Source organism: Capricornis sumatraensis, chromosome 14 (genome assembly GCF_032405125.1).
Source record: "Capricornis sumatraensis isolate serow.1 chromosome 14, serow.2, whole genome shotgun sequence".
In the NCBI taxonomy this organism is placed as follows: domain Eukaryota; kingdom Metazoa; phylum Chordata; class Mammalia; order Artiodactyla; family Bovidae; genus Capricornis; species Capricornis sumatraensis.
Window position 1 is genome coordinate 75,391,196 of NC_091082.1, and position 18,498 is coordinate 75,409,693.

The 18,498-nt window shown below is 40.8% G+C and overlaps 1 protein-coding gene across 1 annotated transcript; it reads left to right on the forward strand.

The window, feature by feature from the left end:
- Positions 1-988: 988 nt before the first annotated feature.
- Positions 989-1,951, forward strand: LOC138090582 (heterogeneous nuclear ribonucleoprotein A1-like). Its single transcript, XM_068986257.1, has one exon. It carries the CDS (start codon positions 989-991, stop codon positions 1,949-1,951), a length of 963 nt encoding a protein of 320 aa, XP_068842358.1.
- Positions 1,952-18,498: the final 16,547 nt, after the last annotated feature.

The window sequence follows — 18,498 nt, forward strand, 5'->3', positions numbered from 1 at the left end:
GTATCTCATTGTGGCTTTGATTTGCATTTTTCTGATGATTAGTAATATTTAGCATCTTTTCAGGTAATTGCTGGCCATATTTATGTCTTCTTTGGAAAGATGTGTATTTGGATCTTCTAATTTTTTTAAACTGAGTTATTTGTTTATTATTGAGTTGTACAAGCTATTTAGAAATTTTGAATATTAACCCATTATCAGTCATATCATTTGCAAATATATTCTCCCATTCAGTAGGTTGTCTTTTTGTTTTGTCAATAGTTTCCTTTGTTGCATGAAAGATTTTAAATTTAATTAAGTCACACTTGTTTACTTTTGTTTTTCTCCTTTGCCTTATTTATCTTTTGATGATTTATGTCGAAAAATGTTCTTCCTCTTCTCCTCCTTTCTCAACTCTCTATGGATCCTACAGAAACTCTAAAAATAAAAGATATGTGATTATCTTGCCAAGTAAATTTAGCAAATTAGGTAAAATGGTCACATTCTTGCAAAACACAATAAAAATTTTTTGACATAAGAAATTTGAAGCCTAAATCATTTTATATTTGTTAATGAAGTTGAATCTGTAATTTAAAACCTTCCATAAAGAAAAATTTCAGTCAAGAAATCTTTATTTGTGAATTATTCTCAATAATTAAGACTGAAATAACATGTAACTTGTGCAAATTCCAGACAATAGAAAAAAGAAAGGGAAATCAATTCCCAACTTGTTTTATAAGGCTAGAACACTGATACCAATATTTGACAAGAAAATTATAAGAAAATCAAATCAAACTACAAGGCAACATGGAAACACAGATGAAAAACTACTGAATTAAATATTAACACATAATATCTATTTATATATTCCAAAGATCACACATCACTATCCAGGCGGTGGTTTATCCAAGAATCACAAGGTTGGCTTATCATATTAAAATCAATCAGGCTTTCTGCCCGTGGACACCGCCGAGAAAGCATCGTTGAAGTCTTCCCCGCCTCCACTGCCGTCATGTCTAAATCAGAGTCTCCCAAAGAGCCCGAACAGCTGCGGAAGCTCTTCATCGGAGGATTGAGCTTTGAAACAACCGATGAGAGTCTGAGGAGCCATTTTGAGCAATGGGGAACGCTCACAGACTGTGTGGTAATGAGGGATCCAAACACTAAGCGCTCCAGAGGCTTCGGGTTTGTCACATACGCCACGGTGGAGGAGGTGGATGCGGCCATGAATGCAAGGCCACACAAGGTGGACGGAAGAGTTGTGGAACCAAAGAGGGCCGTCTCAAGAGAAGATTCTCAAAGACCTGGTGCCCACTTAACTGTGAAAAAGATTTTTGTTGGTGGCATTAAAGAAGACACTGAAGAACATCACCTGAGAGGTTACTTTGAACAGTATGGGAAAATTGAAGTAATTGAAATCATGACTGACCGAGGCAGTGGCAAAAAGAGAGGCTTTGCTTTTGTAACCTTTGATGACCATGACTCCGTAGATGAGATTGTCATTCAGAAATACCACACTGTGAATGGCCACAACTGTGAAGTGAGAAAAGCCCTGTCTAAGCAAGAGATGGCTAGTGCTTCATCCAGCCAGAGAGGTCGAAGTGGTTCTGGAAACTTTGGTGGCAGTCGTGGAGGTGGTTTTGGTGGGAATGACAACTTTGGTCGTGGAGGAAACTTCAGTGGTCGAGGTGGCTTTGGTGGCAGCCGCGGTGGTGGCAGATATGGTGGCAGTGGGGATGGATATAATGGATTTGGTAATGACGGAAGCAATTTTGGAGGTGGCAGAAGCTACAATGATTTTGGCAATTACAACAATCAATCTTCAAATTTTGGACCTATGAAAGGAGGAAACTTTGGAGGAAGAAGTTCTGGCCCCTATGGTGGTGGAGGCCAATACTTTGCCAAACCACAAAACCAAGATGGCTATGGTGGCTCCAGCAGCAGCAGTAGCTATGGCAGTAGCAGAAGGTTTTAATTACTGCCAGGAAACAAAGCTTAGCAGGAGAGGAGAGCCAGAGAAGTGACAGGGAAGCTACAGGTTACAACAGATTTGTGAACTCAGCCAAGCACAGTGGTGGCAGGGCCTAGCTGCTACAAAGAAGACATGTTTTAGACAATACTCATGTGTATGGCCAAAAAACTCGAGGACTGTACTTGTGACTAATTGTATAACAGGTTATTTTAGTTTCTGTTCTGTGGAAAGTGTAAAGCATTCCAACAAAGGGTTTTAATGTAGATTTTTTTTTTTGCACCCATGCTGTTAATTGCTAAATGTAATAGTCTGATCATGATGCTGAATAAATGTCTTTTTTTTTAATAAAATAAAATCAATCAGTACCATTCACTATATTAAGAGAATAAATAAGAAAAAATGTATGATCACCTCAATACATACACAAATATTTGAAAAAGTTTGTCACTCACTAATTATAAACAGAATTCTCAGAGAATTCATAACAGAAAATATCTTCCACAATCCAGTAAAGGATAACTACAAACACCTAGCAACTTAACACTTAATGATAAAATATTGAAAGATTTTTTGTGTGAGGTCAGAGATAAGACAAGGATATTTGTTACCAAAACTCTTATTTAACATTTAATTGTAAAAGATAATGCTATTAAAGTATTGCACTCAACATGCTAGCAAATTTGGAAAACATAGCAGTGGCCACAGGACTGGAAAAGGTCAATTTCTTTCCATTCCCAAAGAAGGGCATTGCCAAAGAATGTTCAAACTAGCACACAGTTGCACTCATTTCACATTTTAGCATGGTAATGCTCAAAATCCTTCAAACTAGGCTTGACTAGTACATGAACCAAGAACTTCCAGATGTACAAGTTGAGTTTAAAACAGGCAGACAAACCAGAGATCAAATTGCCAACGTCTGTTGGATATTAGAAAAAGCAAGAGAAGTCCAGAAAAATATCTACTTCTCCTTCATTGACTTTGCTAAAGCCTTGACTGTGTGGGTCACAATAAACTGGAAAATTCTTCAAGAGATGGGAATACCAGTCCACCTTACTGGGCCTCCTTTGAAACCTGTATACAGATCAAGATGCAACAGTTAGAACCAGACATAGAAGAACGAACTGGTTCCAAATTGGGAAAGGAGAACATCAAGGCTGTATATTATCACCCTGCTTATTTAACTTATATGCAGAGAACATCATGCGAAATGCTGGGTTGGATGAAGCACAAGTTGGAATCAAGATTGCCAGGAGAAATATCATAGCCTCAGATATGCAGATAACACCACCCTTATGGCAGAAAGTGAAGAGGAACTAAATGGCCTCTTGATGAAAGTGAAAGAGGAGAGTGAAAAAGCTGGCTTAAAACTTAACATTAAAAAACTAAGACCATGGTCCCATTAGTTAGTTAGTTCAGTCACTCAGTCATGTCCAACTCTTTGCGATCCCATGAATCGCAGCACGCCGGGCCTCCCTGTCCATCACCAACTCCCAGAGTTCACTCAAACTCATATCCATCAAGTTGATGATGCCATCCAGCCATCTCATCCTCTGTCGTCCCCTTCTCCTCCTGCCCTCAATCCCTCCCAGCATCAGAGTCTTTTCCAACGAGTCAACTCTTCGCATGAGGTGGCCAAAGTATTGGAGTTTCAGCTTTAGCATCAGTCCTTCCAAAGAACACCCAGGGCTGATCTCCTTTAGAATGGACTGGTTGGATCTTGCAGTTCAAAAGCATCAATTCTTCAGCGCTCAGCTTTCCTCACAGTCCAACTCTTACATCCATACGTGACCACTGGAAAAACCATAGCCTTGACTGGACGGATTGTTGGCAAAGTAATGTCTCTGCTTTTGAATATGCTATCTAGGTTGGTCATAACTTTCCTTCCAAGGAGTAAGCATCTTTTAATTTCATGGCTGCAGTCACCATCTGCAGTGATTTTGCAGCCCCCCAAAATAAAGTCTGACACTGTTTCCACTGTTTCCCCATCTATTTCCCATGAAGTGATGGGACCAGATGCCATGATCTTCGTTTTCTGAATGTGGAGCTTTAAGTCAACTATTCACCCTCCTCTTTCACTTTCACCAAGAGGATTTTTAGTTCCTCTTCACTTTCTGCCATAAGAGTGGTGCCATCTGCATATCTGAGGTTGCTGATATTTCTCCCAGCAATCTTGATTCCAGCTTGTGCTTCATTCAGTCCAGCATTTCTCATGATGTACTCTGCATATAAATTAAACAAGCAGGGTGACAATATACAGCCTTGACGTACTCCTTTTCCTATTTGGAACCAGTCTGTTGTTCCATATCCAATTCTAACTGTTGCTTCCTGACCTGCATACAAGTTTCTCAGGAGGCAGGTCAGTGTGGTCTGGTATTCCCATCCTTTTAAGAATTTTCCACAGTTGGTTGTGATTCACACAGTCAAAGGTCTTGGCATAGTCAATAAAGCAGAAGTAGATGTTTTTCTGGAACTCTCTTGCTTTTCTTATGATCCAACAGATGTTGGCAGTTTGATCTCTGGTTCCTCTGCCTTTTCTAAATCCAGCTTGAACATCTGAAAAGTTTACTAAATTTAATGTAATTAAAATTGAGTTCCTCCTTTTAAAAGTTATCATAATGAAAGAAAATCTACAGAGCTGCAGATAAACTTGCATTATATTAAACACAGTAGATGACTCATCTAGATTATCTAAGTCTAACAAATCAGTAAAAGAAAGACAAGACAATCTAATTAATAGGATAATTCTTAGACCATATCTTCTGATAGAAATATATCCAAATCACCAATAAGCATTAAGAAAGATGCTCAAATTTTTTAGGCATCAGGGAAATATGAATTAAAGCATGATGAGATACTACTACACATCTACTAGAATGGCAAAAAATCTAAAAATCTGATGCCAGTAGTTGGTGAGAATGTAGAACAACTGGAACTTCTGTATACTGCTGGTGGGAGTTTACATTTGCAAAACCACTTTGGAAAACAGGATATATAATCTATGACTCTGCAATTTCTCTCCTACACTTATTTCCAAGATAAATGCTTATACATGTGTTCCAGAAGACATGTACCAGAATGTTGAGAGTATCCTTGCCTGTAACAGCCTCAAGCAACTCAAATGCTACCAATGGAAAGGATAAATAAATTTGGATATATTTCTATAAGGGAGCTGTGCAACAATGATAAAACTGTGATACCTCAGAAAAAGCTCACAAACCATTGAATGAAATATATCAAACACATAAGAGCAAATGCATGTGCACTTTGTATGATTATTTAAAGCTCAAAAACAGAAAACTTAATGTGTGGTGATAGAAGTTAAATGAGCGGTTTCCTTATAAGTGGTAGTTACTGAGACTTGGCTCAGAGGATTCTGCGTGAATGTTAAGTCATTTCAGTTGTATCCAACTCTTTGTGCCCCCACAGTCAGTAGCCTGCCAGGCTCCTCTATCCTTTGGATTCTCCAGGCAAAAATATGGGAGTGGATTGCCATGCTCCCCTCCAGGAGATCTTCCTGACCCAGTGATCAAACTGGAGACTTTTCCATCTCCTGCACTGGCAGGTAGGTTCTTTTCCACTAGTGCCCTGGAAAGCCTGGTGCTATTCTATATGCTGATCTGTGCGGTTGGATAGGTAAGCATCCATCTGTAAAAACTCTTTGAGATATATATATTTAATATTTGTGCATTTTTTGTATGCAAAACTTAAAAACTTTTAAAAAAGACTATATAGGCTGATACCTTGTGTTAGCCACACCTGCAAGGATGTGGACTTCCCTGGTGGCTCAGACAGTAAAGTGTCTGTCTACAACACGGGAGACCTGGGTTCGAGCCCTGGGTTGGGAAGATCCCCTGGAGAAGGAAATGGCAATCCACTCCAGTACTGTTGCCTGGAAAATCCCATGGACAGAGGAGCCTGGTACGCTACAGTCTATGGGGTCACAAAGAGTTGGACACGACTGAGCGACTTCACTTCACCTTGTGTTTGCCACACCTGCAAGGATAGTCTTGACCTCCTAACTTCTTTTAGTAATGGAAAATGGTTTAGTATTTCTGTAAATAAACAAATGAGCTTGGCTACTGGATGGTTTGACAATGCATCGTATATTAAGATTCTACTAAATCTATTTTATTAAAATATTTATCAGAGAAATTAGCAGATATATTTAGTGCAATGCACATTTTTTTCAATAATAAATGGGACAATTGTTTTTAGTACACAAATTGCACACTTATTTCCCATACTCCTGTCAAGAATAGATTACTTCACATTTCTTTCTTTTCAAGCCTCTACAGGAAAATTCAATGATCATGACTCTACTCTAAAATGATGTTTTTTGTCAGCTGTGGTTTAGTGACTATCAATTTGCTTTGGTGTCACAGTACACACTCATTCCAACATCTGAGCTCCGTGTTATGATGACCCAAAGGACCAACTGTCTTCACTCTTGCATAAGTTGCACTTTGGCTGTACATTGCTACCTTTATTTTGTTCAGGGAAGGTAGCCATCCAAATAATTAAATAATTGTATAATTGGTATTTGTGAATACTGTTTCCTGTAGGAAGTAAATAGGAAAAAGTGAAGTGGGAGGGGAGGTAAGCTTTGGCCAACTTCAGGAGGGAACAAAATCCCAAAGCATATTTTTCCTTTCCAACTACAATTTGCTTAATTACCTCCCCCTTCATTCTAGAACCTCAATCTAATTTAAACTTCCTGGATTTTGCAACAAGTCTCATCTAATCAGAATGGTTTCTGATTTAAACTGCCTTCAGTTCAGTTCAGTCACTCAATCGTGTCCGACTCTTTGTGATCCCATGAATCACAGCACGCCAGGCCTCCCTGTCCATCACCAACTCCCAGATTTCACTCAGATTCACATCCATCGAGTCAGTGATGCCATGCAGCCATCTCATCCTCTGTCGTCCCCTTCTTCTCCTGCCCCCAATCCCTCCCAGCATCAGAGTCTTTTCCAATGAGTCAACTCTTTGCATGAGGTGGCCAAACTACTGGAGTTTCAGCTTTAGCGTTACTCCTTCCAAAGAAATCCCAGGGCTGATCTCCTTTAGAATGGACTGGTTGGATCTCCTTGCAGTCCAAGGGATTCTCAAGAGTCTTCTCCAACACTACAGTTCAAAAGCATCAATTCTTTGGCACTCAGCTTTCTTCACAGTCCAACTCTCACATCCATACATGACTACTGGGAAAACCATAGCCTTGACTAGACGGACCTTAGTCAGCAAAGTAATGTCTCTGCTTTTAAATATGCTATCTAGGTTGGTCATAACTTTTCCTCCAAGGAGTAAGCATCTTTTAATTTCATGGCTGCAGTCACCATCTGCAGTGATTTTGGAGCCCCCAAAAACAAAGTCTGACACTGTTTCCACTGTTTACCCATCTATTTCCCATGAAGTGATGGGACTGGATGCCATGATCTTCGTTTTCTGAATGTTGAGCTTTAAGTCAACCTTTTCACTCTCCTCTTTCACTTTAAACTGCCTTACCTGTAGCAATTCAGGCAACTGTAGGCATTGTTCCAGTGTCCCAAGAGAGAAAAGACTTAACACATCAGAACAAGCAGGGTCAGAAGAATGCAACTTTTAATCCTTTCACACCCACCATAAGAAAAGACTGAGCAGTCGGATTTACTGCTTGTTCGGTATGAGTCAATTTAGCAGCTACTGTGTAGAACGAACTAAATTCTAAGACTTCCTTATACCACAATACATTATATTTATTAAAAAATTCTAAGCTTTTGTTTTAGTAAATGTGTATTTTGCTAGATGAATGTAAGATAACACGTATGGAGAATATTGCAGAATAGTCAGCAAAACAATTCAGGATATTGTTCTTATTCTCATCCATCCTTCAGAACGACACACACAGCAGTTGCACAGGGAAATTATTTTCTCAGCTGAAATGCTGTGATCAAAAGCATTCCATCACAGGTTACACCTCATTGCTTTTGTCGGTGAAACTGAAATTGAGCTGTAGGGATAAAAATTTCTGTCTCTGATTCTAAGGCTAAACCTGCTACACACTCTTTTTCACCAAGAAGACTACTGATACGGCTGCCTTGAGCTTTCTTTTCTTCCCTTTGATGTAATTAAACACATACAATGGAAGAGGCTTAAACTGAGCTTTGATGTATCAGACAACCTTTAAAATCAGCAGCTCCTCATTTTCCTCCAAGGGCCAATTTCAGCGTTATCTATCATGGAGTAGAACTAGGGCTTATGAGCAAGTTAAATTCACCTCTGAGAAAAGAAAGTTGCATTTTTGCATATATGTGTTCTGAGTTTACATTTTCTACCTCTCTGTTGGGTAGGAAGAAAGACCACAGAAGAAAAGATAGGGGGAAATATGGTTAATCTTTTTGAAGATAAAAAAATGAACTGATAAAAACAATACAGTCATCTGCATTTTACACCCAGAGATTAAGGAACTTGCTGGTCACACAGCTAACAGATGGTGGAGCCGGCCTGCAAATTCGGGCAGCAGATTATCTTGTCAGGCAGGACTCCCTTACCGAACTGCTTCTGCAAAAGAAAAAAGAGATGGCTAGGTGATAACAGGATCAATGGTGATTTTAAAAATATGAGGGCAACTGACATATTTGGAGACGAAGAAAAAGAGTTAAAGATGATGGAAAATTGGGAAGGGGAACAGAGAATTCATGGAATAAGAGTCCCAGAAAACTAGAGAAAAAGAATTAGAAGCAGGTGAGATGCAAAAGGACATCTTCCCCTGGAAATGGAAGGGGGGTTGGGGGATGGGAAAAGGGGGGAAGAAACGCATGAAGACAGAAGTGTTTGGAGTCAGGAGAAATCGCCACACAAGGTTTTTCTTAGAAGGCTCATAACTTTACAGTAAGGAAGGAGAGTCTGATCCTTTGAGAGATAGGAGAGGGTGGGCTTGAGGGTGACAGAGAGGTAGAGCACAGAAATGCATTTGGGGTGGAGAGAGAAACAAAGACCTTGTGCGAGATGTGCTGGAGAACTGAATTTTTGTGGGTATAAATTGTTATTTTTAAAAAATCTGAAATCTGAGTGATTTAACATCTTGAGATTAAGTTAAATGACAGAGTTCTTGTGTGTGTGAAAACTAAACCTATATGCAGTCCACAAGTTTAGACACAACCCAGCTTGCATGAGCTTAAATAAGCATCCATATTAGGGTACTGCAAAGCTTTTACTGGAAGAATAAACTTTATTTTAGTTAGAAGACTTTCCAAACACGGAAAATATGAGTATCAAAATTCTAAATCAGAATTTCCATCTTTACACAGTGAAAAAAAGGAAGAGGAAGACAAACTAGAAACGCTTTCTTTAAACAAGAACATCTCATATAAATATTTCCTCTCTGATCCCTTCCCCCCAAATAAAAGTCTTTAAAAATTAAATATGTGTATATAATTAAATAATTACAGGAGATAGCACCATCTGAAGACGAAAAAGTTACAGGTAAATATTTGACTGACATAACACTATCTTTTCAACATTCTAATTCAGAATTTTTCACTGAAACTTAAAATATTTTGCACAAAATACCTGACACCGTTTAACGCGCTCGTGCTCACTGTACTTGGACTTTTATGGGTGCATTTTTAGAAATTTCCCTGGCCCCCGCCGCAGGTGAAGAAAGACCACAGCGGGCGGGAGGTGCCAGGTGACCTCCCCTGCGGTCTGAGGCAAGAAGGCAGATGCCCAGGTGGTTCCCAAGCCCTGGAGAGCATGCAACTCACCCCACCCAGGTAACCCAACCGCTGCAGAAAATGGGCCCCGCCGCACCCCCCAACTTCCGGTGTGGAGAGGCCAGCCCACCAGAGGAGGCCGGCAGCGGCTTCAGGCTTCTGGAGGGCGGGGCCCGGTGTGCCTTCTGCTCTCCCAGCAGGCATGCGCAGCCGGGAGAGTCGAACGGAGTAGGGCTGAGCCCGGCAGGGAGGAGGGTGCATTCTGGAGGAGAAAACCCTGGTGCTGCAGTTGGCTACCAGCACTCCCTGGCCATGCACGCCCCTCTTCCGCCTGCGGAGCCCACCAGTGTCCAGCTGAGAGCTCTGGGCTACTGCCCCCGAGCCCACTGAGGGGTAGGGAGGTTGGGCCCTGTGCCTCCCCACAGTGACCAGCTACAGATGGACGAGTTACCTTTGAGCAAGGGCCTCTGCCACCACCCGCCATCTTGAGTGAAGCTTGGCTGAACCTCAAACTCTGGGGCTCACGGGTGGAGCCCCGCGTCTCCCTGCACGACGTGGCCCTGTGCCTGGTGTCACCCTGTGAGTACCCATGAGGCTGACACCCGTGTCCCCTGGCAGCTCCAGGGACAGAGCCTGCTCCCAGGAGCTAATGGGTGCTCTGGGGGCCCAGGAGACACCACTCACGTCTGTCAGCAAGTCGCTGCTCTCTCTGACTAGGACCTCTTACGTGAGACTGCGGACTCAGGTGAGGACACAGAGGGCTTTGGGGGGTCCCTCGCTACGACCCACTCAGGACTTCTCAAGATCTCCCCACTTTTGCCCGTCCTGCCTGGTATCTGCACGATGGACCCTGATATGCTGCTTCGGCCTCGGCGGTACACAGAAGCGTTTCCCACGCTAACCCTGGCGTTGCCGCCTTGAAAGCCACTCCTGTGACTGCTGTCAAAACCAAGGGGCTGGTCAGTGGGGACTGAGTCAGCTGGCTACGCAGGCCCAGAACCAGCCCATTGACAAAGGAAGCCGGGCACCTTGTCCAAAAAATCCTCAGTCCCCAAGTTGGACCACTCCGCGTGCATCTGGTAAGTACCTGGGGGCTGGAGTCCTGCAGGGGGCCCCTTGCTCAGGTCCTCCTGTTCCCTCCTTGCCGTGTGGTCTCAGTCACAACCCACACCCACTCTGAGCCTCACTTCTCTTCAGAATGGAAACTCTGGCCTCTCTGTTGAAGCGTTTGCAATTCCAAGGTGCTGGAGCAATGGAAACATCATGTGAACACATCCATCATGGTGAATTTTCCAGTAGCCAGGGTAAGCAAAAAGAAACAAGTGAAATGAATTTTAATAGTATATACTATGAACGCTATTTGTGCTGAAGTTCTCAAGACCACCCCTCGACTCAGAGATGAGCTTGGAGGACTGGGTGTGCTGTCATACTTATGGCTGAATTTATTAAATAAAAGGATACAGAGCAGAATCTGCAAAGGGAAAAGGCTTGGGGAGAAGCCCCAGGGGGACAAGCACAAGCCTCTGAAGCCTTCTCTCAGTGGAGTCACATACCACATGCTTGATTCCCTGACAACAGGAAACACCCTCTACCAGGGAAGCTCCTTAGAGTCTCAAGGCCCAGGGATTCTACTGGGGCTGATCCTGCAGGCACCCTCTGCCTCACACATACACTGAAAAGGGTTCTTGATTCTAGTTCTTGGATACCAGCTGGGTGACCCACAATTCCTGTCAGTTCTGACACTATCTACCTGGAGATAGAATCATATTCTACAGGTAAAGGACACCATTCCCCAAGCAGCCTCCACTTGAGGTGCCAATCACAAGTCCAGGTGGTTATCTGTACTTCTGATGGTCTGTGAATCGGAGGTTACCATGAGGTTTTTGATTAACTTGCTGAAGCAGCTGATAGTACTCAGGAAAACCCATTTACTCACTAGATTACTGATTTATTATAAAAGGATACTAAAGGATACAAATCAACAACCAGATGAAGAGATACATAGGGCAAGGCCTGGGACAAGAGTGCTTCTGTCCTCATGAAATCTGGGGCTCTACAAAGTGGCACGCAGAAGTGTTCTGGTTCCCTGATGTGGAAGCTGTCTAAAAAAGGGTCAAAAAGTTGTCCTTTGGGGCTTATATGGAGGCTTCATTACACAGTCATGTCTGACTAAATCATTGGCCAGTGGCAGTTGATTCATCCTCAAGCCCTTTCTCCCCTCCCCAGAAATCAGGGACAGGATTGAAAATTCCAACCCTCTGATCACGAGATTTGCACTGGTCACAGCTAGCACCCTCTGCCAACAACACAAGAGAAGACTCTATACATGGACATCACCAGAGGGTCAATACCAAAATCAGATTGATCATATTCTTTGCAGCCAAAGATGGAGAGGTTGTATAAAGTCAGCAAAATCAAGACTGGGAGCTGGCTGTGACACAGACCATGAACTCCTTATAGGCAAATTTAGACTTAAATTGAAGAAAGTAGGGAAAACCACTAGGCAATTCAGGTATGACCTAAATCAAATCCCTTATGATTATACAGTGGAAGTTACAAATAGAATCAAGGGATTAGATCTGATAGAAAGAGTGCCTGAAGAATTATGGACAGAGGTTTGTGACATTGTACAGGAGGCAGGTATCAAGACCATCCCCAAGGAAAAGACAGGCAAAAAGGCAAAATGGTTGTCTGAAGAGGCCTTACAAATAGCTGTGAATAGAAGAGAAGTGAAAGGCAAAGAAGAAAAAGAAAGATATACCCATTTGAATGCAGAGTTCCAAAGAATAGCAAGGAGAGATAAGAAAGTATTCCTCAGCGATCAATGCAAAGAAATAGAGGAAAACAATAGAATGGGAAAGACTAGAGATCTCTTCAAGAAAATTAGAGATACCAAGGGAACATTTCAGGGAAAGGTGGGCACAATAAAGGACAGAAATGGTATGGACCTAACAGAAACAGAAGATATTAAGAAGAGGTGGCAAGACTATACGGAAAAACTGTACAAAAAAGATCTTCATGACCCAGATAATCACAATGGTGTGATCACTCATCTAGAGCCAGACATCCTGGAATCCAAAGTTAAGTGGACCTTAAGAAGCTTCACTATGAACAAAGCTAGTGGAGGTGATGGAATTCCAGTTGAGCTGTTTCAAATCCTAAAAGATGATGCTGTGAAAATGCTGCACTCAACATACCAGAAAATTTGGAAAACTCAGCATTGGCCACAGGACTGGAAAAGGTCACTTTTCATTCCAATCCCAAAGAAAGGCAATGCCAAAGAATGCTCAGACTATTGCACAATTGCACTCATCTCATATGCTAGTGAAGTAATGCTCAAAATTTTCCAAGCCAGGCTTCAACAGTATGTGAACTGTGAACTTTGAGATGTTCAAGCTGGTTTTAGAAAAGGGAGAGGAACCATGGATCAAATTGCCAACATCTGCTGGATCATGGGAAAAGCAAGAGAGTTCCAGAATGACATCTATTTCTGCTTTATTGACTATGCCAAAGCCTTTGTGTGGATCACAACAAACTGGAAAATTCTTATAAAGATGGGAATACCAGACCCCCTGACCTGCCTGTTGAGAAACCTGTATGCAGGTCAGGAAGCAACAGTTAGAACTGGACATGGAACAACAGATTGGTTCCAAATAGGGAAAGGAGTACGTCAAGGCTGTATATTGTCACCCTGTTTGTTTAACTTATATGCAGAGTACATGAGACATGCTGGACTGAATGAAGCACAAGCTGGAGTCAAGATTGCTGGAAGAAATATCAATAACCTCAGATATGCAGATAACACCACCCTTATGGCAGAAAGTGAAGAGGAACTAAATATCCTCTTGACGAAAGTGAAAGAGGAGAGTGAAAAAGTTGGCTTAAAACTCAACATTTGGAAAACTAAGATCATGGCATCTGGTCCCATCACTTCATGGAAAATAGATGGGGAAACAATGAAAACAGTGACAGACTTTCTTTTTTTGTGCTCCAAAATCACTGCAGATGGTGACTGCAGCCACGAAATTAAAAGTCATTTGCTCCTTGGAAAAAAGTTATGACCAACCTAGACAGCATATTAAAAGCAGAGATGTTACTTTGCCAACTAAGGTCTGTCTAGCTAAAGCTATGGTTTTTCCAGTAGTCATGTATGGATGTGAGAGTTGGACTATTAAGAAAGCTGAGTGCCGAAGAATTGCTGAAGCTGAACCTGCAATACTTTGGCCACCTGATGTGAAGAACTGACTCATTGGAAAAGACCCTGATGCTGGGAAAGATTGAAGGTAGGAGGAGAAGGGGACCACAGAGGATGAGATGGTTGGCTGGTATCACCAACTCAATGGACATGAGTTTGGATAAACTCCAGGAGTTGGTGATGGACAGGGAGGTGTGCTGCAGTCCATGGGGTTGCAAAGAGTCATATTCGACTCAGCAACTGAACTGAATTGATCACAAGATTAATTATCTAGGGAACACCTTGGGGTGGGATCTGAAGTCATCTTCATTAAGATAAAACCCAGTTGCGATGGAAATGGCTTGTTATGAGTCACAAGACATGCATTTAACATTTTTGGCCCTGCAGTTTTTTCTGGAACTGAGGACAAGAGACCAAATATAACAAAAGATGCTCCCACTGTTACTATTGATCAGAAAATTCCAAGTGTTTACAAAAGCTATGAGCCAGGAACTGTGGAAGAAGACCAAATATATCTGAGAATGACCAAATATATGTATATATATATAAATTGAAGTATAAGTTATTATAGTGTTGTGTTAATTTCTTCTATAACAGCAAATTGGTTCAGTTTTATATATCCTTTTAAGTATTCTTTTCCATTATGGTTTATCTCAGGATACTGAATATAATTCCCTGTGCTATAGAGTGTCATATCTTTTTGTGTTTCCATACTGCTCATGGGTTCTCTATACAGTACGACCTTGTTGTATATCTAGTTTCTGTTAACCCTAAACTCCTAGTCCATTCCGCCCCCAACTCCCTACCTCTTGGCAACCACAAGTCTGTTGTCTATGTCTGTGAGTCTGTTCTGTTTTGTATAGGTTCATTTTAAATTCCACATACAAGTGATATCATGTGATATTTGTCTTTCTTTCTCTGTCTTCACTTAGTGGGACAATGTTTTGTTCCATTGTGTTGCTGCAGATGGCATTATTTTTTGTGGCTGAGTAGTATTCTGCTCTATACCCATTCCTCTGTCAATGGACGTTTATGTTTCAAGTCTTGGCTGTTGTGAATAGTTCTGCTGTGAACACAGGGGTACTTGTATCTTTCTGACTTATCTCTGTGTACCGATACATGCCCGGGAGTGGGATTATATCCTGGATCATATCCCACTCTTTGAGGAGCCTCCACACTGTTTTCCAATGTGGCTGCACCAGTTTACATTCCCACAAACAGTGTAGGTGAGCTCCCTTTTCTCCACCCTTTCCAGCATTTGTTGCTTGTAGGCTTTTTAAGGATGGCTATTCTGACCAGTGTGAGGTGTTGCCTCATTGTAGTTTTGATTTGTATTTCTCTATTAATTAATGATGTTGAACATCTTTTCATTTGCTCGTTGGCCATGTATATTTCTTGTTAGGAGAAATGTCTATTTATGTCTTCTGCCTATTTTTCAGTTGGGTTGTTTTTTCATTGTGGAGTTGTATGTACTGTTTGTATCAAATATATATATATCCCTTATAAAATGTAAAAGGCTTCACTTTAGAAAATAGGTAAAATAATGTTTTGTTTTAAATTTTTTACTATTTACAGTGTTATATCACCAACTCGATGGACATGAGTTTGAGTGAATTCCGGGAGTTGGTGATGGACAGGGAGGCCTGGCGTGCTGCAGTCCATGGGGTTGCAAAGAGTCAGACACGACTGAGAGACTGAACTGACTGACTGACTGATTTATCTTACAGTAATTTTTAGCACATCAATTTTTGCTAATGCTTCTTTTATTAGTTTAATTATTTAATAGTTAAATCAGAATTAGAATGTGTGCTTAGTATTAATGTGTATGCTTACACACATTAATTTAAATTTTTAGATATTTTTCTACTTAAAATCTATTACATTTTTTTAGTTTTGTTGATTTAAAAATATTATAAATTCTAAATACAAATGAAATACTGATTTTGGTTTATTATTTCAAAATTATAATGAATAAGATTGAAATGCTAGTTGATCGTTTTGCTGCAATAATGTAATCAGAGCAATTAGAAAGACTAGCAATAAAATGATCATGAGTATCCCTCTCTACTTAGCGTTAACTAAAGCTAAAGACATGTAATAAACTAAGGGAGTGAGGGCCATTAAAGCTGGAATCTAGTTAAAACATGCTGGTTGGTGAATCAGCCAAGGGCCAGTTGGAAGAATGAGAAACACTTTGGTAATTTGAAGTGCAAAGTGATTTGCTAGAGAGAATTAGTTGCTTTAAAAATTACGGCAAAATTTGAAGGAATGTATATGAGACTTCCGGAGAAGGCAATGGCACCCCACTCCAGTACTCTTGCCTGGAAAATCCCATGGATGGAGGAGCCTGGAAGACTGCAGTCCATGGGTTCACTGAGGGTTGGACATGACTGAGTGACTTCACTTCCACTTTTCACTTTCATGCATTGGAGAAGGAAATGGCAACCCACGCCAGTGTTCTTGCCTGGAGAATCCCAGGGATGGGGGAACCTGGTGGGCTGCTGTCTATGGGGTCGCACAGTCAGACACGACTGAAATGACTTAGCATATGAGACTTCATCTCTGGGAAAGACTCCTAGAGTAAAATAGCTAAACCAGACTACCCAGGAAACAGCTGTGCTGACTGTGGAGTCAGGAAGTTAGAGGATCAGAAGGGATGACTAGAATTGGTGAGTTCAAGAGCAGTCTGCTGTAGCTGCCGTCCAGGATCAGGAAGCTCCGCTGCCTCTTGACCAAAACAAACTTGTTAACCAGATGCTGGAGCATGGATTCCAGTTTCCGCCATCCCTACCATACTGCCTTCCAACACCCACAGAGAAAATGACTGGACCTTGCTACACCATTGCAGAAGAACCTAAGTCACTAGTATCTTTGCTTGGCAGAGCGACTTCTAAGAGCACCAGAAACACAGCCCCTTTCTCGCTTCTGCTTCCAAATCTTACATGAATGGATCTAAGTGGCAGAATCAAAATCACAACTAAAACTCAGATGTGAGTGTGAGAAATCCTAACTTTAGTTTTCTACTGTCTGTAGTTCAAGACACAACTAGCAAGAAATACAGTTGAGCAAACCCTGGATGGTAAAACTATACAGTCAATATGTGTTAAATATTGATTGTCATGACTTAATAAGAAATAAGAATAAGCGACCTGTGTTCATTTGTATGATTTATCTAAAGTAATCAAACTCATGAAAGCAAAGAGTAGAATGGTGGTTGCCAGAGCCTGGGGGAAGGGGAAACAGAGAGTTTTTCAATGCTTAGTTTCAGTCATGAGAGAAGGATTTGCTATGCAACAGTGTGGCTCAGAGGTTAAAGCTTCTGCCTGGAATGTGGGAGACCGGGTTCGATTCCTGAGTCGGGAAGATCCCCTGGAGAAGGAAATGGCAAACCCACTCCAGTACTCTTGCCTGGAGAATCCCATGGAGGGAAGAGCCTGGTAGGCTACAGTCCATGGGCTCGCAAAGAGTAGGACACGACTGAGCGACTTCACTTCACTTCAGTGTGCATAGTTAAAGCAGTAATGTATACTTAAAAATCATTAAGAAAGTAAATTTTTGTTGTGTGTTTTTGGCGTAAAAAACCAATAACAAATTTTTTAAAAAGAGAAAAGAAACCTATGTAGTTCAGGGATTTGTGATTGCCTTCAAATTCTGAGCCTTGTAGTGAATCTTATTTGAAATGGAGCATGTCAGCTATCCTTACCTTAAACTCAAATGTCAAAGGTTTTGGATTTATCTTTTGTTATGTTAAGGTAAATTCACCCAGAAGCAATGTCTACCTACATGAGGCAATATTTGATTATCTCATAGTTAAAAACAATAAGAAATTGTTCAAGAATTAAATTAGAATCCTTTCCTTGGAAGCTCTGATTGGAAAAAACTTCTCAGTGCCAGTATCATAAACATTTCACTTAAGCAGTTTTACTTATACAGAATCTAAATGACGTAAGACACTATTTCCAAAATAAGTCACTCCGTTAGAACAGATATAGCACAGAGCTTCTTGCAAGATCATTAATCCATTGTGAAGTTTGTCATTCTCATTTTTGTGTTTTATAAACATATTTGAAAATCTAAATTACACAAAAAATGGAGGATGGATACGGTAGGAGCCATATTTGATCTTTGAATTTAAATACTTATTTTATGTTTAAAAGGGTCAAGCACCTAACTCATAAAATTAAAACCCTTCTGTAGATTGTAAATGGCTCTAACTCCCACAGTCTGTAGCCAGCTCCTGTAAAACCAAAAATCTATAAACTTCATATGAAGAATTGTTTTAGTGCCTTGTAGACTTCTTATTTGTGTTGATTTATGGAGAAAAAACAAGGATAACAAGTTTTGGTGATTGTTATTGTTGATAGTTAATAAATATCAAGGAATTGAATTAATCTAGCATAAGGCTTGCGTAAGTTTCTTAGGATTATTTGTTTTCAGTTTGTGAATTGTGTTTACAGTTTCTTATTTGTAATTTCCTGATGAGATTTTTCAAAAGTCTCATTTCCAATTCCCAAATATGGTGGTGGTACCTTTGGAAGAGTCAGATGAAAACAATGTGACCCATTGCCTATGTTCACTATCAGTATTTTCCCAGATCATCAAGGAATATGGAATTCCATTGCATTGTCTCATTCAGTCCAAGTTTCTGCTTTTTTCAGGGATAT

What these genes read in the sequence shown, in the direction of transcription:
- LOC138090582 (XM_068986257.1), top strand. Translation starts at nt 989, where the DNA reads ATGTCTAAATCAGAGTCTCCCAAAGAGCCCGAACAGCTGCGGAAGCTC.